Genomic DNA, 22654 nt, shown 5'->3' on the forward strand with positions numbered 1-22654 from the left:
ATCCAGTTGTTTAAATAGGTAGCGTAAAGGCTCGCATTTCACTTGTGCTGTATGTACATAAACACGACCCAAAGCGTATTTTTACGCTTCAAGTAATTTTTTCTCTGCTTTGATGCATAATTGTGCATTTGGCTCTGAGGACTGCCAACATGCAGGTTACCTACAATCAATAATGTGCCTGCATGTATCCTGTGTAAAAGCTGCTAATATGCTGCTCCTGCTACGCCTCCTGTGTGGACATATCTCTTTGATATCTGTTTAAAACCGTTAATATTAATCAACCAAGTTCACTGTTGATCTTGGAATTAGTTGTAAATTACACGTTTTTCTGTATTTTTGTATTTTCTGTCTTTATTAGCGGAGGAGGAGATCTCCACTGAGTTGAAGATCTCCATGACAAACTGATAACTGTCATGGAGTTTGCTTAGTGATCGGTCCATCGACCAGGACCACTGAGCAAACATTTTTTTGTATCACAAAGGTTTTTAATCTACCACATCATTTATAATCCTCGTTATCAGTTCCTCTTCCTGTTGCAGCAAACACTGCCAGTTTACCCTGCATCAACATGGTGTTTGTGTATCATGGCCTAAGATGCTCTCGTCTTCTCTCTCTTTATTTGTATTCACTCAGTGACTGCTCACACTTTCCATCTTCATTTGTGTCTCTCATTCCACTCTCCGTGTACTCGCCTCCTCTCTGCTCTCCATCCCCTCCCACGATTGCTTTAAGTCAGCAATAAAATCATCTTCATGAGAATAAAATATGCCTCCTCTATATTTTAACACCCAACACTGGGACATTGGACATTAGAATTATTTAAATGTAACAGCTGCAAATTGCATAATGTCTCAGTTTGGATGCTGTCTTACTTACAATGTGCTGAATTTGTATTCATCTCTTCAGCATTTTATTGCTATTCATGGTCTGATATTATTGGGAACACCAAACACAGTGTTACTGATATGGCTGTCATATTGTCACAGTGTTATTTTGACAAGACCTGTGTTTCAAGTTCACATACCACATGCATACAAGCACCAGAGACAGAGATAGAGGAATATCTAAGTCTGCATGCATTTATAATCATACAATGCTGTATGTAACCTAGGTTAACATAACCATAGAAAAGAAAGACAGGTTTAAACTGTCAGTAAATCTAACTGTAAGCAAAAAAGAGTGTTAGTTGTTAAGTTAATCGACTTTAGGACTCATTATGGCATATGCTGAGTTTATTTTGGCTAGTATTCTCTCCGTACTCTTCCTTTAACAAGTGCAGTTGTAACAGCCAGGCAGTTTAACTGCAGCTGGAAAGAGAGGAAAAAGAGAGAGAGTGGTATATCGTACTACTGAAAGACAAGCTGTTAAGGAGTGAGGTAGAGGAAAAAAACCACCATGTTTTGGGTGATTTGAAACCTACAATACTATGGTGGCCGACCAGCGCAAACGCGTTACAACAGGACAAAACACTTCCATTAGGAGAAATGTAGTCTGGATCAACGCCACCACATGTGAGGCAATTATCGGCGGATGTATCCCTGGCCGGATGTATCCCTGGCCGGATGTATCCCTGGCCGGATGTTTTGCTGGATGTCCCTCACCTTTGTGTTGTGTTGCCGTTCTCAAACTCTGTTGCAACAAGGCAGGCCTGCTTGGTTCTTTCGGGGAATGATTGTAAACAAAGACTATGTTTAATATTATTTAAAGCTATTTAATAAATAGCTCACGTTACTGTGTGACTTACTTGTGCCAACAGTTAACTTCATTTAATATTGTATGTGGCGTTATGAGCCTAAAATAAGGTTATAGTCTACCTCTGTGCTGCCGCCACCGCCACGCACTGAGCGAGCCGGGGATGAGAGGACACATCACCAACAGAATGGTTAAACATCCCTAACATTCACTCACAGTGGTTTCTGTGACATTTACTTCAAAATTGTGTTTAAAGATACAAATGCATCGATGCAGTGACATAATCGGTTATATCCTACTGATGTTACTTGTTGCTGCTTTTTTTGTTTTTTTTTGCCTGTTGTCTGCTGTATTCAGACTCTGCTACATTCAGGAAGTGTCTTTTTTAAGAGCATACAATAAAAAAGGGGAGTTCATATATATCTGACTGCTTGAATTTGTTGATGAAAACCATGTGTAGCAATATATAATAGTATTGAGGTGGTGACGCATCGTGATGCATCGCGATATCAAATCGTTGACAGGATAATCGTAATCGAATCGTGAGACCAGTGAGATTTACACCCCTAATATGCAGTAGTCCTCGCCAACATATGTAAATATAACTTTTATGTTTAAAATTGATGGAATTCACCTTTTAATTTACTCAAATAACTTGCAGCAGTTTGAGGGGAGTGGACAGAATTGAATATGAACACCTCCATCCATCCATCTTCGTCCACTTATCCGGGTCGGGTCACGGGGGCAGCAGCTTCAGCAGGGGACCCCAAACTTCCCTTTCCCGAGCCACATTAACCAGCTCCGACTGGGGGATCCCGAGGCGTTCCCAGGCCAGGTTGGAGATATAATCCCTCCACCTAGTCCTGGGTCTTCCCCAAGGCCTCCTCCCAGCTGGACATGCCTGGAACACCTCCCTAGGGAGGCGGCCAGGGGGCATCCTTACTAGATGCCCAAACCACCTCAACTGGCTCTACTCTAGCCACTGCTACTATTTCCTCACGGATGACTGAGCTTCTCACCTTATCTTTAAGGGTGACACCAGCCACCCTCCTGAGGAAACCCATTTCGGCCGCTTGTACCCTGGATCTCGTTCTTTCGGTCATGACCCAGCCTTCATGACCATAGGTGAGGGTGGGAACGAAAATTGACCGGGAGATCGAGAGCTTTGCCTTCTGGCTCAGTTCTCTTTTCATCACAATGGTGCAATAAATCGAATGTAATACCACCCCCGCTACGCCGATTCTCCGACCAATCTCCCGCTCCATTGTCCCCTACCTCACGAACAAGACCCCAAGGTATTTGAACTCCTTCACTTGGGATAAGGACTCATTCCCTACCTGGAGTAAGCACTCCATTGGTTTTCTGCTGAGAACCATGGCCTCAGATTTAGAGGTGCTGATCCTCATCCCAGCCGCTTCACACTCGGCTGCGAACTGATCCAGTGAGTGCTGAAGGTCCGACTTACTGCCGAGAACCCGGACACAGCTCTCACTTTGGTCATACAGAAATTGGATGGCCCTGAGAAGGGACCCCCTCACCCTAACACCTAAACAATAACATTTTATGTAAACTGCCCTGCAATAAATACTACATACGTGAGGCTTATTATGTTTAACATATTGTTCAGAATGTTTTGGGAGTTTTTTATTCAACTCCATGTAAGTGTATTATGAAGCATAAGTGCTATTGATATGGTTATGCAGTTTGTGCACCACAATTGACGTGTTACAGCATAGAAGGGGTAAGAAAATACGATGAAGGCCTTGGAATGCAAGGTGTTCATGTTAATTTATCCACAAATGGCTGATGTAAAAATGCCATGCTATCGTGGTCAGAGACTCACTGCAATCAGTCACTAAAGCAGCTGATTTCACTGATTAACGCTACTTTAACAAGGAGGGGAAGTAATCAGTGAAATGAGCTGCAGTGAAGTGAAGGTAGATGAGAACCTGTAAACAGACGGATAATGGGCCACAGTTTAGAATCAGAGCTGGAGGAGACACACTGTACGTTTACAGGAGGTGCTGTTCACAAACCACGAGTTTTTTTGTTGTCTTTAGTCAACTTCTTCCTAAGGCCAACTGACTTTTACTGGGGGCTATGTAGGGTCAAGTGGCTTTCAGTCTGGATCAATGGCAGTACATTTCCAAGATAACTGCCTGACATCACACCCGGATTTCCCTCACCTTCTGCGCTCTGTGTGTTGCCATTCTCAAACTCAGTTCGCTACAGGAACAACAACAAACTTTGAGCTAGCAAAGTACACGCTGAAAATGGCAAGTTGTGAAGAAACTGCTAGGTTGGCCTGCTTGATTCTTTCGGGGAATGATTGTAAAGATTTACAAAGAAAATGTCTATGGCATTTACTATCTAGCTGACATTGTTTTGGGACCGATTGGCGGGATTGCTGCGGACGAAATACACACGTCAATACAACATCCCTCCCTGAGAACATTTTGCAGAGCCACTGTCGCTGCATCCGGAGCTTAGCGTTGCCCAAAACGACTGTAGGAAACCATGCTATTCCACAGCGCGGTTTCCTGGCAATGCGAGACTAAGTGGCTGTTTGATGCCCCCCCTGCTTGAAACACAACATTGATATATTTTCGCCTCATAGTATTTATATGGCCATTGTCTTAGCAAACACTTAGCTGGTTACACATCCAGTAGACACAAAGCAACATTATCATTGGAGTTTCTGGCTACCTGATGAAGTCCAATAGAGACAGAACGCATTTAAAATTGCCTAAAAGCTGCTGCGAGGTGGGATGCACTACCAACATGGTAAATAACCCATAATTAAGTTTTTGTCAGCTTTTATGAAGACAAAAGTGTATACAGACGTGAGAAATCAGCAGAAAGAATGGGAAGACACTAAGCTAACGTTATGCACAACGTTACGTTTACATAGGGTGACCAGATTTCCCGGAAATAAAACCGGGACACTTTGCGCATGACCGTAGTGCTCATGCACGCACAGGCTTTTTAACGTGAACAGCCCCAGGTCAGACATAGACACAGGCAGATTAGACACAATTTTGCCAAAAGCACACAAAGGCCTACTGCTCACAACATAATGGGGTATCTCAGTTAATATTCATGAATTTTCTTGGTATGTAGCCTACATATCTAAGAAATAATATTAAAAGACATTGAGTGAGTTTCGTGTGGGACCAACTTTATTTTTTCAGAATTAAAGCATTATTTTGGAAAATGCACCCACTGAACTTATTTTTCGTTGAATGGCACTAAACAAATTATTTGGAACTGCTGCCACATGCTTGAACTAAAGTTATGGAAACACTTTACGGTAAGGGTACATGAATTATGAATTCATGCATGAATTAATTCATGATTTCCTTTATATTTTATGAATCATCAGGAACTGACATGAGTCCATAGCCTCTCATTCATGACCTCATGCATGAACAACACATCAACTAAAGGGTTGATGGTAAGGTGGGTACGTCATTATGCACAAGTTGTGTTCAAATCAGAATTTGCGTACGTTGCCAAATTAATTTTTCTGATTTGAAGAGGAGACGTGTGTGACTCGAACATCTCACATTTACCAACAAAACGTACAGCGAAAGACATTTCAGACCATCCTGCCAACCTGTATACATTTTAACATTAATGTACGCTGTAACGTTTTTTTCACTCTAAAGTCGCTGAAGCTGCTGCTGTTTCAATCCTGTCGGCTCTCTGCAGCGGGCGGGGCTGTTGCTCAGTTCCCCCGCGACTGACGCGCGCCCACACAAACACACACACACACACACACACACACGGAGGATGCAGGAAAAACCAGAGATGAGACGACACGATGACCTAAATTGAGGACAGCTCCCACAAAATCAGGCATTTTGGGCCGCAACAATCTCAAAAAAGGCCACAAATCCTGTAGGGACTGATTAAAATGAGACAGATAAGAAGAGGCATTGTAACAATGTTTACAAATATACATTGTAACGCTGGCTGCTGGACGCTTTATTAGTCTTTCTACATGGGTTTAGTTAATGATCGGGCTATAATAAGACCACGTCGGCTATGTAATCGCTGACAACCAGGACAATTTCATAGTGGTTGGTGTAAACCGGGACATTTTAGCGTCCCGACAGGCTTTTGTCAGGACTCGGGACACGCAACCCAAAATCGGGACTGTCCCGGTCAAACCGGGATGTCTGGTCACCCTACGTTTACAGCAAGCATTTAGTCAAATATCCAAATGCCAGTTTTAGGCTAACTATACATCTGTAAATTAAGCTAAAGCATTTTGTAAAAAGTATGCAACTTGTACATGTTATAGTGAAATGTGGATAAATCAGAAATCTATGCAGTATTATGTTTGCAAGTGCCCTAGCTTGCTAACACAACATTAGCTTACTAACAGCTAACGTGCCCTCTCTGGTAGACATAGGTTGCTAAAATAATCCTTATACATGCTTAAATCTAATGTTTTTAGGTAGCTACAGGCACTTTGTTAGCGTTTCAGAGCTTAGATGCATATTCTGGTGCAGATTGTTTGCCCCTCTGGGATGCATGGTTTTTAGAATTTGGCGAGATGTGCTCTGTCCCTTTATTCACTCTTCTTGTAACTCTGTTTTGGCCTCTACCAACTCTCAATAAAAATATGTAGCTCATCAAGAGCGTCCTGACAGGGGCGTAGCACAGAATTCTGGGCCCTGTAGAAAGGCATTCTCTATGGGCCCCTCCCCACATCCACAGCTATTCCTTCTAGCATCTTCTTGGGCCCTCCAAACATAAGGGCCTTGGGGTACTCAGTCCCATTTCCACCCCCAGTCTGACACCCTTGCGTCTTGATGGGAAACATCACTGCCTGGTACAGAAGCAGCACCAAACAGACACTGCAAGGCCCTGCAGAGAGTGGTTTGTTCAGCTGTAGCCTACATACCATATAATAGACGGTGCCCTATCCTCCCTAAAGATTATTTACACCAGGCGCTGCAAGAAAAATCGGATAATCATTAAAGGGATATTTCACCGCTGGAAAGCTGAATATATCTTTAAATTGGGTCACTTATGTAGTATAAATGTGAAAAAAAATTGCTGCCTTCTAGGCCGAGAAAAGCCAGGAAATGTGTTTTTGGCTCATGTGGATGAAAGACACCAAATCCCAGAATGCACTTGCTTCGCTGCTCTGAGTCCACTCCCAAGCCACGCTTACCGTTTACAGACAGACAGACAGTGAGACGGTCAACTCAAGTCAACTGTGTTTTATTGTCATTTCAACCATATCCACGAAACAACGTTTCACTGTGGCTCAAGTGGTTACACAATTCAAATATATAAAAACATTATATAAAAACGACACACAAAACACATTATATGCTCCGTAAAGTCCAGCTAACACATACTAGCACTAGCGCTTGGTATAAACACAGCCGTAAATTTGCGTGGAATGTAGAATGGTCTCATTTAACAGTCACAAACTCCACCAGCAGTTAGTTGGATAAAAGCACCCCATTTCTGCAACAGTCCGTGTTAAAAAAGCCCACCTTCACTAGCTAGTCTTACCCGACAGAGCAGTCCTGTTGTTCAGCCATGTTTCCACAACAACAAAAACACAGCAGTCTCTGAACTCGTGTTGGGAGTTTCGTTGAAGTTGGATGTAGTACAGTTTGTTGTCTAATGAGCGGACACTTGCAAGCAGGATTGATGGAACAGGTGGCCGGCTAACGTTAGTTTTCACCCGCAAACTCGTTCAACGTTCCCCGCTGATGATGTCCCTTTATCGGCCAGAGGCTTCGAGCAACACCGCTGGTCTCCATAGCCGGCGGGCGAAGCTCGCGTAGTGTGTCGAGTATTCCGTCTGTAATAAAGTGTCCTACATATTCTCCGATCTGTACCAATGTATCCCGGTGGTACATGTGTGCGGTAGTTTGAATGCACATAATTGTTGTTCTAAAATTTCCTTCGGGATGAATAAATCTGTTTCTGCTGAGAAGCTAAGCGATGATTCAAGATGGCTGACACTCGTTTTTACCTCGGCAGTCTCCGTAAAAAAACTACGTCCAACCCCCGATGGGCTATGCGGAAGTACTGGCTGTAGTCCTTTGCCTCTGGAAAAATTTATACCGATGACATAAAATGACGATTTTTGCGTCATCGGTATAAATTTTTCCAGACCCACAATACAGAGATCTCCCCTCTCAGGGGGACATGAGGGAGGGAAGCACGGTCATTCAAAAATACTACCGTGTTTCTGCTGATACAAAGCTTAATGCTAACTCTGTGAAGTATCCCTTTAAAGATCCAAATCACCTGGGTAACAGCATTTACCTCCCCTGTTGAGGTCGGGAAGAAGGTACCGGATACACCAGGCCAGCACTGAGAGGCTTAGGAGGAGCTTCTACCCTCAGGACACTAGGATCCTAAATGAGGACACTAAGATTAAGACTTTACCTAGAGATGACTCTAGTGACCAAGCACTCCTACGTTCAGCCCACTCTCAGCTGCTCTCACCACAATCTGTTTCCAGGTAGTTCAGCTTTCTTACACAAGAACTTTAACCTGAGGCACCAGATGGTTTGTTACACAGAACCCTCCGAAAAGCTGTCAATGGAAACTGTTTGAAAATGGCAGGCACTTTCAAAAACTACTTGGTAGGTGATTGGACTAAGCATCATGTTATCACCGTCTATCACAGACTTTGTGTATGATATGTGTGACATATATATGTATATGTTGATATACGACATGGAATGTGTTTGACTGTGTGTATGTGTTTTTTTTAATGTTGTACGGATGTGTCCAATATAGATTCTTTAAGGCACTGCTGGGAGGGGCATTCACAAATTGTAATATAATGACAATAAATGTTTCTTATCTTATCTTCTTACTTAACTTTAAAGCTTTAGTGCGTACCTGTTTGATATTAAAGAACGTCCGTTACATTCAAGCCATTGCTAAATGAGTTGCTACAAAGCTAATTAAGACTATCAGCTTCACCCAACTCTCTCTGTATTGGCTATGTTTAGAACATGGTGTCGCCCGGCGACTTTCGCACGCAGAAACTCGAGTGAAGATAATTACCTCTTCGGAAGAGTCCGTCATGTTTTTTATTCCTCCGTGCCCTCCTTGGCTACTAGCAACTGCGTGGGGGAGGGGTGGGGGCTGTGCGTGATCACGAAAGGCTTGTATCATGTGGACATGCCAACAGTTTAGTTGTCATTACTTGGAATTCCTCATGGGGGCGACAGAAACTACGCACTATAGCTTTAACCAGCTCAACGAACCATATGACGTAGTAGCAGTTGATAAATCAAACTCTCGCCGAAACCGGGAGAAGAGCAAAAGACATTTTTTCCATTGAGAAAAACCTTCAGTGCCGTTCTTTGCCCTTTTTCCAATGAAGAAATAGGGCCGTATTTTAACGATCTAAGTGCACGGGGTGAAGCGCATGGCGCAGGTGTGTTTAGGACGTATCCAAATCCACTTTTGCTAGTTTGACGGCAGAATAAAGGGTCTGTGCACCGGGTGCATGGTTCAAAAAGGTTGTACTTAGTGTCTTCATTAATTCATAGATGTGTTTTGGGCATACTATGCAGTAACTCAATTAGAGTGTCATCTCCCATTTCCTTTAAAAGCCAGGCGCATTTGTACCTTGGCGCATTGCTAATATGATGGCGGATTTGCACCGTAATATTTTGATTTGTAATCTTTTGCATGTTTGTGTGCTGCTGCGCTTCCCTGTGTGTGTGTGTGTGTGTGTGTGTGTAACAAGCATAGTGTGCATGTGCACTGTGCATAAGCCTAGGCTGTTAAAATAACAATGAAATGCTGCGCCATTGACTTTAGTCCAAGTTTTTGTTGGTCAATGGCGCGATCACTTCCCGCTGCCTCAAGATAGCAATACGCCAAGAATTCACCTGAACACATCTCCCTGTAAGACCAGCACGCGCAAAGATGTGTGCAATTGCATTTGCTATGTAAATGATTTGGGCGCTGGACGGTCTTAAAATAGCAAAAGACACTTGCATCGGGCTTTGCGCCGCGCTGAGCCGGGTGCAAGATAGGGCCCATACTCTCCAGTTCAGATATATGTAACTGCTATTGCAGCATCTACTATAACCTCTTTAGGAGCCGCCATTGTTGTTTCGTCGCTTCTCTGTGTCATCACAGACACCTAAAAACACGCCGGCAGCTGCCAGTAGTTCCTCACAGGACACTGATTGGTCTGAACCAGGGTGGTTTGGACAAAAATGCATTACTTGAAGCCTGACCTGATTTTGGTGTGATCTTGTGACATTTCGAGCATCCAGCTGCAATGCAAGGTAACCAAACCTCCTGAAATCCTTCTCTTTCATTTAGTTTCACAAAAGGTTCCACTCATCTGCAAGTCTTTGAAATGCCAGAATTAATTACAGATTTTCAATTTAAACTGAACAAAGTCAGTTAGTGGTGTAATCAGCTGGAGAGCATAAGCTGATGTTAAATAAACTGTTTTCACTTTAAGGCTCAAGACCAGGCTATGTTCAATTATTTATTCTGTTTTCAGATACATGAGTGTTACTCTCTACCACCGGTTGATGTTACCAAATAGTTGCTCATGAAATCTGTTGTAGTAACACTTTGTGTTCAGTTTTGTAAACCTTTATTTTCCACCTGCACAGACCGATTTGACAGAGGCACACAATCAGGTTTTTTAAAATGGTGGGTACTTTATGCACAGCTGGTATAGCGTTGATTCCTTTATAATTACTTTCATCTTCCAATACTGCATTTGCATTTAACTGTAACTGACCTTTCTGAGCTTTTTGTTTAGTGATAAAACAACTGTTTAAGATTGTTCATTTTCTGCTAGATAATGACTCATAAGGGAATACATTGCCGCTGTTCAACCAACTTTGTATCATAATGTTGGTAGTATGTTTAAATGAACTATGTTAGACTTCCCTCCATATTACCAGTGCCCAAATCTCCCTACTCACAGGGCCGCAGAAAAATGACACAAAACGCGACACTTGGGGTTTTTCTGCTGGCTCTATGGTTGTTGCCGTAACTACAGACTGTAGTTCCATTGCAGTTTTGAGGTTTGCAAGAGGTCCTAAGTGTTGGTCAAGGGGTCTGAGACGCCCCATATTTTGCTGGTTTTGCTATGTTGTGTTGTATAAAATACAATAAACACAATATTTGTTTAGTTATCATTATTGACCGTCTTTCATCCTGTGTTCAAGGGCTTCTGGAGAAAAAAAATATTTTCAGTTGCTCATGTCTAGACGACAAACGTCATGTCAGTGTCACGCTCTCGTGAACACTGTCGACACTGAAGAGACTGTCTATACCGGTTCCATGGTCAAGCAGCAAAGGAGCAGCCAAACCTTCGGAGATACGTTGGTTTTTCATCGCAAAGGATTTAGATTATCAGCCATAAGAGGTAGACTGACCACGAGCTACGTGGTTGTGAAACGGAAGTTTCTGCTCCTGTAGAAGCTAGAAGTCTGTATGAAATCAACCTTGCTTTAAGAAAAACATGTTTTATCCATGATCTTATGGAGAAAAACTGCAGTGACCACAATCCTAAGTGTAACAGCAACGTCTCTGATTGGTCCAACTTGCTGTTACCATAGAAACGTTTACCGTACCCGGGAAACCACGAACGGCTAGAGCGAACTTCTGCCATTGAAGTCTATGATAGTTTCTCTTCACGGTCTTGTACCTAAAATGTTTTTTTGCGGCGAATCAAATGTTTTGTGCTCACTATTCATCTCGTAGCTGGATGGCCTGGTTCCAAACTTAAAACTCTTTATATAAGCAATTTTAGGAACGTCAATGAAACAACTGAATGGGGAAAAACACTTCCGGAACCAGTGCCATTAAAAAAAGTGGGCGGTCACTGTTGAGCTTTATTGATGCCAATTTTAAGATCATGGTGATCGATGGTAAATGCAATTATTGACATTTTGATAGGCTACAATGCTTATTTTTCACAATGGGATGACAGCTTAATTGGTATTAGAAATACAAATAGACTACAGTTTACTTTTATTTTTAAGGTATTTAAATACCTAAAGTCATTCATTTACAAATATGATTACATTTCATTTACTTCTGACAATTTTATCTATAAGTACTGAAAACATTATTTTATTAAAAAGGTGTTAAAAACAACAGCCTACCTTGTTTTATTCAATGGGTTATTGTTATTATTTTCAAATAAAAGGTCTGCTTTTCAAAAAGGAGTAGGGCAGAAAGTCTGAATTGCCGGATTTCCTGGAAGTAGCAGTAGATTTCCCACAAAACTAAATGTTGATTTGATTTGATGCAACAAACTGAAGGTGGTAGCTTTTTTAGTGAGGCAATCTATATGTAAAAAATGATAAAACCCATGGAAGAAGTACAGTCATCAGTCCCACTGAACATTATTGAGGGAAACAATGCGACTCTCAATACACAAAAAAAACAATATCTATGGGAAACATTTAGCACCATAATCCATTTTATCATTGGACAAATGAGGTCCATGTTGTGCTGCATTCGCAACATTGCAACCATAACAAGATAGTGATCCATAGCGCTAGTTGTCCTGTTCTGGTGCCAGCACAGCAAGATATCAGCTAGATCCGGGGTCTTCAACATTTTTTAAGCAGGGAACTCCTACTACTAATATTGTATAAAATTAAGTTGCATATTAAACTGGGCCTATAATAACGTGTGGGTGGCAAAAAGCCTTCATACATACCTTTTTAGTGCATAGAATACTAAGCTATTAAAATAATAATTGTTAATTGATTTTATAAATCATGTTTTAATGTTAAAAGTACAAAGTGGCACAGTGAATCCTTAGGGTGAACTGTATCTGTGGATGGCTACCTTAGTGACTACCTTACCTATAGGCCGGTAAGCAGTGGAGATTTATATTTGCTGATAATATGTTGGATTCATGTTAAGACTTCAATTTTTGAAGTGGCCCCCCTGCATTGACTCAGACCACACCCCCTGTTGTAGATCCCTGAGCTAGATCATTGGTTCTCAAACTACGGTACACGTACCACTGGTGGTATGCGAGCTTCCTCTAGTGTTACGTGCGTGGAATCTCTGCTATATTGGAAAAAAAGAAAGAAAGAAAAAAAAAAGCATAATACTATAGAAATACAACATTTCAAATGAAAATACCTTAAACTATGATCAGTGAAATGTAATTTACGATAACTTCTTCTTTAGCTTGCTACATAGTCATGTTCATAAACGGAGTGCGCATACATCCATAATTAGTTACAAGATGGGATAGCAAGATAGTAAGCAGAGGTAAAATGAATGGTTCAAAAACACTGAAATCCTGGCTCGAAACAGAAACTATTAGGAAGAGAAGTGCGGATCAGGAGGAGAATATTTGTAGCCCTGTTGAAACTATAGTAGATGAAAGTGAACCGAGTGCAAGTGTTAGTCGCTACTTAAGCAGCACCGGTGAAGTCTCCACAGCACCTGCTAGCAGGAAACAATGCAAAACAGTAAGAAGATATTACCCGAGTTACCTCAAATTTGGATTCAGTTGGAGCAGGACGGAAGAAGTACAGCTTGGCTGTGGCTGACAAATGTCAAACAATAAATAATGTTATAAGGAATAAACCCGGTACGTGGTGTAAAACGTTTAAGAACCACTGAGCTAGATAAAGATTTGTTGTCACCCCAAGACATCATCCAGCCAGAATCAGTAGCAACAACAGCCCATGGCTTCAAAGCAGCAGCTCAATGAATACCCCTTAAAAACACTCTAAACGCTCTCAAACTAAATGTTCAAATATGAGATATGTGTGGGACTATATGCAGAGAAACAAAAGCCATACAATGCACCTCCCTATAGCTGTAAGACGGAATTTATTACAGTAGTATAATTAGCAGGAGAGATAATAGACGGGCTAAGATATTAGCAGTAGGAAACCATCTTCTAAGGATTTGAACTTAATCCAGTTTCTCTGAAAGTAGCTCTGCATGCTTAACACAGCTCTTTGAAGTTTAAATTGAAAAAAAATTGGATTTGAAGTTTCTAGCTGGAAAAAGTCTGCTGTGTTTGCCTTACAACCCTATTGCGGGAAAAAACATGGGAGGCCCTTTGGCTGAGAAACAATGACGAGTGGGAAACATAAAATAATTCAAACAAGCAGAAGTCATCCATCTGCACTAAAGACAGTCTTTCACAACACATTTTTGTCATTCATTGAATATGGAGCTACTCGGGCAGATATAACAATTACTTAATCAATCACGTATTGGGAATCCCACAAACCAAACAGCAATTCATTCACACTGATATATTTCCCCTGTCTAGTGTCAAAGCTGTTTAACTATACTCCCCCACTGTATCATTCGTTTTAGCTGCTGGCTAATGTTAGCTTGCTGGCTCACTAGCTAACTGGTCAGCTACCAATACAGATCGAATCAAGAAAAACGTAATTATGTTGGGGAAAATGCAGCTATTTTATTAGAATGACATAAATAAATGTTATTAAACGTAACGTGAATAAACTTGAATGGGTAAACTTGTCCGTGAACAGATGCATTCTAAACAGCGAAGGTGTTTAACAATAAAAACTACAACTCCCATAATTCCACGCAACTTCCCAACATCATCAAAATCCGTGTTTTCAATCCATTGCTTTGACTGAGAGACCCCTAGCGGCAGAAAGTTACATATTGTACGTTTAATGTGTCGATTTCATTTTCTCTACCACTGTAAATAATATAATGATCAGGCCAATGGAAAATGTATAGGTTTGAGTACAAAGGAACATGTGCTGTTAACTGAATGAATGTGCCAACCCATTAGAGTTTCTGGCAGAATTACTCCAGCCATGACTGACAATATATCATTATTGGAGACTTGCCAAGCTGGAAAATTAATTATTAGCATCAGTTTTATGTCAAAAAAGTAATGAAAATCAATGCATAGAAGCACACACCATTCCCTACTTTTATTTTATTTACACATAAAGATATACTCTGCTGTCATGGTTTACACTGGATGAATAAGTACTGTCAGAGAGCATTTTTGGAATTTTAAATAAAATGTGAAAACTGGTAGGAATCACATTAAGACAGAACACCAAGAGACAGTTTGGTCACACCAAGACTAACTAGAAAAGAAGCAGAAGAGCAGGTTTTCTAAGGGTGTTTTCAAACCTGTAGTTTGGTTAATTTGGTCTGGACCAAAGGAAAGAATAATTTATACTTTTTATTGATCCCCAGTGGGGAAATTATAATTTGTTTGTTAGAACACACAAGCCTGAAATACATACACATGTTCACATGCTCAGGTCCTATACGTGCACAAACGAAGACATGTCAGAGTGTGTGGGCTGCGACTGCCGGACACGCGTCCTGAGCAGTTGGGGGGGTTCGGGGCCTTGGCAGTGCCCAGGAAGTGAACTGGCATTTCTCCAACTACCAGTCCACACTCCGTACTTTGGTCTGTACGGGGACTTGAACCAGCGACCCTCCGGTTCCCCAACTCCCTACGGACTGAGCTACTGCCACCCCAATTTTGTTATTGTTGCATTTTAGTTCTGGAACAGTTTGTGTTAACACTGACAGTTTACAAATGAAGCAAGAGAAGTAAACATGAAGTTATACAGAGTGAGGTTAATCACTGATTGGACAGTTTTAGTGATGTCATCCTCAACAGTGTGGTTCTGCAAGTAAAAATCCCATTCATTTTCTCTATAAGGATTTTGATTATTAGTCATAATGTCTAAACCATCCAAAGTAGACTTTCCATGAGCTACAAGTTGTAAAACTAAGGTTTATGCTCCTGCAGAAGTCAGAGGTCCGTATAATATCAATCTAGTTTTAAGAAAAACACATTTTATTTGCGATGAGATGATGAAAAGTACTATACTATCCACAATCCTAAGTGTAACAGCAACGTCTCTGAGTGGTGGAGCTTGCTGTTAACCTGGAAACGTTTGCCCGCGAATGGCTATAGCGAGGTACTACAATTGAAGTCTATAATCGTTTCTGTACACAATCTTGTACCTTTGCCTCTGTTGCCATTTTCAAAATGTTCTTATGTGCCAAATCAAATGTTTTATAGTCACAATTCATCTCGAAGCTTGTTGGCTTGGTTCCAGGCTTAAAACGAGTCACACGAGATTTAAAGAACAAACTCAGAGAGGTCGTAATATAGTATCCCTATCTGACTGTCTGAGAACCCCATTTGGGACTCTCTGGATGAAACAAAGTTTAGGGAAGTGGCTGTGCGCTGCTCTTCATCCGAGGTGGAAAACAGCACACACTTCAGATCAGGCATACATCTCTCCATTGTGTGGCTCAACACAAATTTTAACTTCAACACCTCTGATAAAGTGCAGAAAACAGTCCAAACCCCAAGCTTTACAGTGGGAAGTAGGGAGACGATCCCGAACATTGCAAAGGTGTCTAAGAGAGAAGGACGCAGAGACAGTGCCACAGAGCTACCAGTCAGAGGAAATATGGCACACTGTAACCACACTCCAAACATTCTTCTAATTAGTCTAAATGACTGCAGTCTACAATAGCCTATGGACTGTCAGGAAATGCTAACACATGCACATGCACAACAGAGGATGTACTTCCTGCAGCAGCTGAAGAAATTCAACCTGCCAAAGACAATGATGGTGCACTTCTACACAACCATCACTGAGTCCATCCTCACATCCTCCATCACCATCTGGTACGCTGCTGCCACTGCCAAGGACAAGGGCAGACTGCAGCGTGTCATTCGGTCTGCAGAGAAGGTGATTGGCTGCAATCTGCCGCCGCTCCAGGACCTATACGCCACCAGGACTCTGAAGCGTGCTGGAAAGATTGTGGCCGATCCCTCCCACCCTGGACACAAACTCTTTGAGACACTCCCCTCTGGCAGGAGGCTGAGGTCCATCAGGACCAAAACCTCACGTCACATGAACAGCTTTTTCCCCTCCGCCACTAGCCTTATTAACAAGCCCCGGAAACCACCCTGACTCTCCACCCCTGGCTCTTCATGCCACTGTTCTCTCTCAGCTGTAATGCTCTTTACTCTTTATTTTTTTATTTCTATCTTTATTTTTAATTTAATTTAATACATACTGTGTACATATACTTATACTTATGTTGTTTATACCTATACTTATATTGTTTAATATTCCATCTAGAGAATGTGTGACGTGCACCAACAACACCAAAACAAATTCCTTGTATGTGTTAAAAAACGTACTTGGCAATAAAACTCTTTCTGATTCTGATTCTGATTCTGATATAAGTAGAAGCAACCTATTTTATTACAACTTTATTCTCGAAAAATATTCCACCCCATGTTTGTTTTTTTACCCAGCCTTTATTAGCAACCTGCTTTTATTTGTTTGTGTTGTGCTCCTGGCCATTGTTAGAATAATGGCTTTTATATGAGAATTCAAGGCATGTGTCAAGGCAAGTTTATACCTCTTGCTTTGTTATAAAATCGTGTTAAAACAAAACCAGTCTCACATTGCCAGACCTTCTTCCAAAGCGCTGCGGAGGAGGGTCTGGCAAGTCCACACAGCATTCCGGTATGGGAGAAAAACATGCTCTGGTTTATTGGCATTTCTTTAAACCAATTACAATCGTCTTAGGCGTCGCTAAGCACCTTACGAAGCAACAGCACCTCTGCATATAGCCTCGGGAAGGAACTTGTTTTGGTGGAACATTCGAAACGTTCAAAAGTTGTTTTAGTCGTGCAACAGAAAACTCAGATTGGACAGTCAGTCTAGCTAGCTGGCTGGATTTACCCTGCAGAGATCTGAGGAGCAGTTAACCATAGTCCTCATAAATCGACCAGTCGAGTTTAAAATGCCAACACAAAGGGAGCCCAAGGCAATGGATATCCGGCCTAAATGGGTAAACTCCAGTGGAATTTCCGTCGGCAACCTCCCCCAAAAACCTATTATAATTTCCTTTACCTAAATAAAGACATTTGCACCATAAATTGATGCAGAAAAGGCACAAATTGTTGCAGAAAATATCACCAGAATTCAGAAAAAAAAAAAAGTGTTTGACATACAAAATTTTTATTTTGCTCAAAAGTAGTGATCTTCACCCCCCCAATGTTGAACCCAAAGTTACGCCCTTGTGAAAGCCACATAGTCTAACACTTTGTATGCAAATCCTCTGTCCTGATCTCCACACACTTACTTCAGACTGGCAGTAAATGATGCTACTGAAGGCAACTCACTATTGCAAATTAGTTGAATTTGATTTTGATCCATGCAGACTGGATTATTTAATTTCTACTGCTTCACCACAATAATAACTGTCAGAGTTCATAAGGTCCAAAGATCAAAGCCATAACATGAACACTTGACTTGAACCGCTTGACTGGATGTTTCTGTTGAATCTCATCTCTAATAAGCTAATTTAATCATCTAGTTTGTGAAAATGTGGCTTATTGTACACTGAAGGTCAACTACATTAGTTCAAGGGAAAAAGATAATGAGGGGCTGTATCTATCTTACATCATCTCACAGTTCCGACAGACACAGAGTACTAGGGGTCACTGACAAAAAAGAATATGAGTATATGAATAAAATGAGGACTAGTAGTATGTAAAGAAAATACCATGTCCTCCTCACTGATGGTTAAGATATTATGTGTGGGTCTTTGGCAGTTATGGATGGGTGGGTGGGGATGTTTCTGGCATGTTTATTATTGAAATATAAATGTGAGGAAATAAATAATTAAAAGCGAGTAAAACTCAGAGAGGGAAACCATGGTGAAATGATTGTCTCAGTTCAGTGGTAAAGCCAGTTATCTCATACACCCAGTCGTCCTGTGATCCTTTGGCTTGGAGAAGGCAGTGTTCGGGTTGACAGAGGTTTGTATCCGTGTTAAAAAACAGATTTGCTACCTGGTGGAGAGAGCGTTATCACTGGCTTCAACTCTCTCTCTCTACTATCTCTGAGTCTTTTCCCTTCCTCTAGGGACATATCAGTGCCTGACCAAAGGCAACAAGTCAGAGTTTTGATAATGGTGATCATAGACTTAGGGAGCATCAAACTATGATCCTCTTTCTCTGTTTTCCTACCTTTCTGTCACCTTCTTTGAACATCCATGCAACTCAACTCATTATAACACCATTGCTTTGCTTTCCAACTCCTTTGTACAATCCTCTTTTCTTCTCACATTTTGTGTTTCTCTATCCTTCTTTTAGTGCCTTCATCACTAGTGTTAACTAATTACTCATTACTGTATAAACAATTTCAAGTCCACCATTTTCTGATCTGGCACCCCTGATATCAGAAGAACGATATAAGAGTATGTGACTTCAAAAATACAGATCACTTTAACACAATTCAGTATTATTACTCTCTGGTCTGACACCTCTATGTTTATGTTTGGTTAGATTTGGCAACTTAGGTTGCTTTCACACCTACCTCGTTTGGGCTGGCGTGAAAGCTTATCCGAACTCCTTGCACAGAATTTACGGACTTATATATGATTTAAGGGATGATAACTTTCAGATCCATAAGCTGTTCTGACTGAGCACACATCGCTGATCGTCTGTGTGATCATCATCTCTCTCCTTCACTCGCTGTCTGTCAGCTGCTCATTGTTCGCCTTCTTCTAAATTATTACAAACTCTAAAGCAGAACCAGAAAACCCAAGACGTTATGAATGTGGTGTTGCTCCATTATTTCTGAGACCAGCGAGTCGGCGAGTTTCGGATATTCTGTCCAATAAACAAGCGACGGTCTCGATCGCGTGACGTGAGTTTACAGTGTTTGGTTCTTTTGACAACGTGCGGTGTGAGAGCAAATTGAACCAAATGAAAAATGCAACAATGTTGCAACTTCACCCCCGAATTGCACCGAGTCCACAGAACTATAGGTGTGAAACAGAAATGATCATGGTCATAACTAAAAGAGGAGTTATTACATTCTACATTTTGAAACTTGTCTTGTGCCTGTTTTCTATTCAACAAGTCTCTGCAACCACTTGCAGCGCTCTCTTACTGAGAAGCCAGCGTGAGTTGAAAATGTTTTTTTGATGAGTGGATCTGACCAGTCTTGTACAAAGTACTTGAAAGCAATACTTGAGTAACAGTACAAGTATCTTACCAGAAAATGACTTTGGTAGAAGTAAAAGTCTCCTTTTAGAATACTACTTGAGTAAAAGTCTTAAAGTATCTGATATTTACTGTACTTAAGTATCAAAAGTAATATTCTGACATTGACCTTTTTCACAGCAGACATTTTGACTTGTCATAGTAGGAAAAACACAGCTGAAATTGATAACCTTAAAAATGGCTCAATTCTATCAAGTGTCCCAGTAAGTTATTTCAGTGAGTCAGCATGCACAATACCAGGGCCTCTCCTAAGTGGAATGCAGCCATCATTAATAGTTTTGAATACACCTGTGCTTTTCCTACTATGGCATGTCAACATGTCTGCCGTGAAAAATGTCTATAAATTGTACTTAACTATTTGAAGTAAAAGTAAAAGTAAAGAATAACTTTGAAAATGAACTTTATTGTGGCTTCCTTATAGCTAAGCATAATATTCGGGGTTTCTACACCTTCTTAAACATCAAGTCACCAAAAAGAAAAACAGAATAAAAAAATAAATTCAGAGAAAGAATCTTTCACTCCAACATACGTAAAACATTTCTTGCAAGCTTCGAGTGAAGAAGATGCTTAGGGGAAATGTATCGGAGTAAAAGTAGGCATGGCATTTAGGATATGTAGTGGAGAAAAAGTAAAAAGTTCCAGAAATATAAATAACAAAGTAAAGTACAGATACGTATAAATTCTACTTAAGTACAGTAACAAAGTATTTGTCCTTTGTGACATTACAACACTGGATCTGACCAATTTCACCGGCCTTGACTGCCTTTGTTTCCACGTTGTGTCCTCAACAAAAGTGTAATTCTTTCAGTGAAATTTTTTTTTTTTATTAGTGCAACTTGGGAGCTTACCTATGAAGAGCATCTATCTTGTCAGCTGTGATTCCTCTCAGCAGCTCCTCCAGCAGGTCTGAGCTGTCAGATGGAGGAACAGGTGGTTTCACAACAGGTGTGTGAGTGAACCAGCCAATCAGGAGACCCAGGACAAAAAGCCCCACCCCTGCCAGGAAGTACCTATAAAGAATGAGAGAGAGGTCAGAAATTAATCAAGAGATTAGCTCTGGGTAAAGTGAATACGATGGTCTAAAAAAAGCTAGAAGTGGACCTTCAGTGAAAGGGTAATTTTGTTTGTTTTTTTTCAACCTGGACCCTATTTTCCCATGCATTGGTGTCTAAGTGACTAATGTTAACAATAATCTTTCAAACTGGTCCAGTATTGAGCGAGAACGCTGTAACCGGCAGCCGCGAACCGGGCTGCAAATAATAGGTCATATCGTATAGGGCAAATGTGCATTGTTAATTTTGTCCACTAAAAGTGCTGTGTGAGTGCAGATTATTATTTTAAGTGTCTGACAACATTATGGAAAGGATCCCTACAAAGATATACCTTTTTGTTAAAGGTATAATCCTTTTTGTTTAACTAGAAACAGCTCAGAAATCTCTATCACCAAACCCACCAGACTCCATTTAAATAAACAATACTTTTAGCATGTATAGAGACAGCATATTTCCACATGTAAATGGGTAAATTAAGGATTTATTTCACCCAATCCAGAGTGTTGATTGTTGAAACAGTGGAAAGATGTATTTTATGATCATAAAATTACCGGCTATTTAAATGGAGTCTGGTGGATTTGGCAAAAACGATTTTTCACAGTTTTCAAAATGGAAAACTTACATTTATACTTTATTGTCCCTTTGGAAAAACTTTTATTGGACTCCGGCGCTGACACTTTAACTGCACTTACAATTAAGATCAATACATGGAAACAATAACAACAATGAGCCACAGGCCACATTAACAGAACACCATGATATTATTGCACAACCCATTCGGCCTCAAGAAGTATTATTGTTTAACATTCTAACTGATGTAGGCACAAATGAGTGTTTAAAACGGTTCATTCTGCATTTGGGGACTCTGTATCGTCTGCTGGATGGTAAGAACTCATTCTCGGGTTGGAGGATGTGCGACGGATCGGATAAAACTCTCTTGTGCCTGAGTACAGACTGCTCATTGATTGGCTGAAGGGAGAGGTTTTCAGTCCTCACCTTCACAGCAAACTGTACCAGACGAGGGAGTTTAGATTTTAGCTGAGCAGAGAGATTACCAAACCAGGGGTCTCATTTATAAACGTGGTGTGCGCACAAAACAGGGCTGAAAATGTGCGTACGCCACTTCCCACGCAAAGGTTGTGATTTATAAAAAACAAACTTGACGGGAGATTGTGCAGTCCTCCACACAAACTCTGACCCATGCGTACACACATTTTGGACACAATGGGAATGGCGAGGTGGTGAACTGAAGTCATACTGCAGAAAGTAAATGTGGGAATAACGATTACTCGTAATATTTTCAAGTATTGATGCCTCACGCAAATTTTTTCACTCCATATCATCCACGTTATCATGAAGATTGCCACGTGTAGTGCGTACGCATGGTTTTATAAATCTGAATTTGTTTTGGCGTATGCCATTTTTGGCTTTTAGGTGTATGCACACTTTTAGTAAGGATCCTACGCACAGTTTTATAAATGAGACCCCAGGCCGATATGCCGTACCTGAGAATGCTCTCCAACACAGCCTGATAAAGTAAAAACATTACTTTCTGATTTACACCAAACACACCGATAAGTTTAAAGCAACGTAGCGCAGCAATTTTTTTTTTCGGCTCCCATGTTATCTAATCTGTCCGTTCATACCAGGCGCATAGTGTCCGCGTCGGACTGTGCGCTGCAGCGCTGCTCCATTTCTTGCACGAGACGCAAGCGTATGTGTCAAATCAGGCAGGTAATCACATACAGGAAGACCACAGTGCAGCCAGATGCTTTACAAAAATAAAATATTTCAAAATAGAACGAGAGAGAGAGAGAGAGAGAGAGAGAGAGAGAGA

At 41.0% G+C, this 22654-nt stretch overlaps 1 protein-coding gene across 1 annotated transcript in view; it reads right to left on the minus strand.

The window, feature by feature from the left end:
* LOC116058719 (inactive N-acetylated-alpha-linked acidic dipeptidase-like protein 2) overlaps positions 1–22654 on the minus strand; it is a 457605-nt gene that overhangs the window by 428259 nt on the left and 6692 nt on the right. The window contains 1 exon segment of the mRNA XM_036007698.1: positions 20614–20775. Coding sequence (XP_035863591.1) covers positions 20614–20775 — 162 coding nt within the window.

This window comes from Sander lucioperca, chromosome 11, assembly GCF_008315115.2.
Source record: "Sander lucioperca isolate FBNREF2018 chromosome 11, SLUC_FBN_1.2, whole genome shotgun sequence".
Classification (NCBI taxonomy): Eukaryota; Metazoa; Chordata; class Actinopteri; order Perciformes; family Percidae; genus Sander; species Sander lucioperca.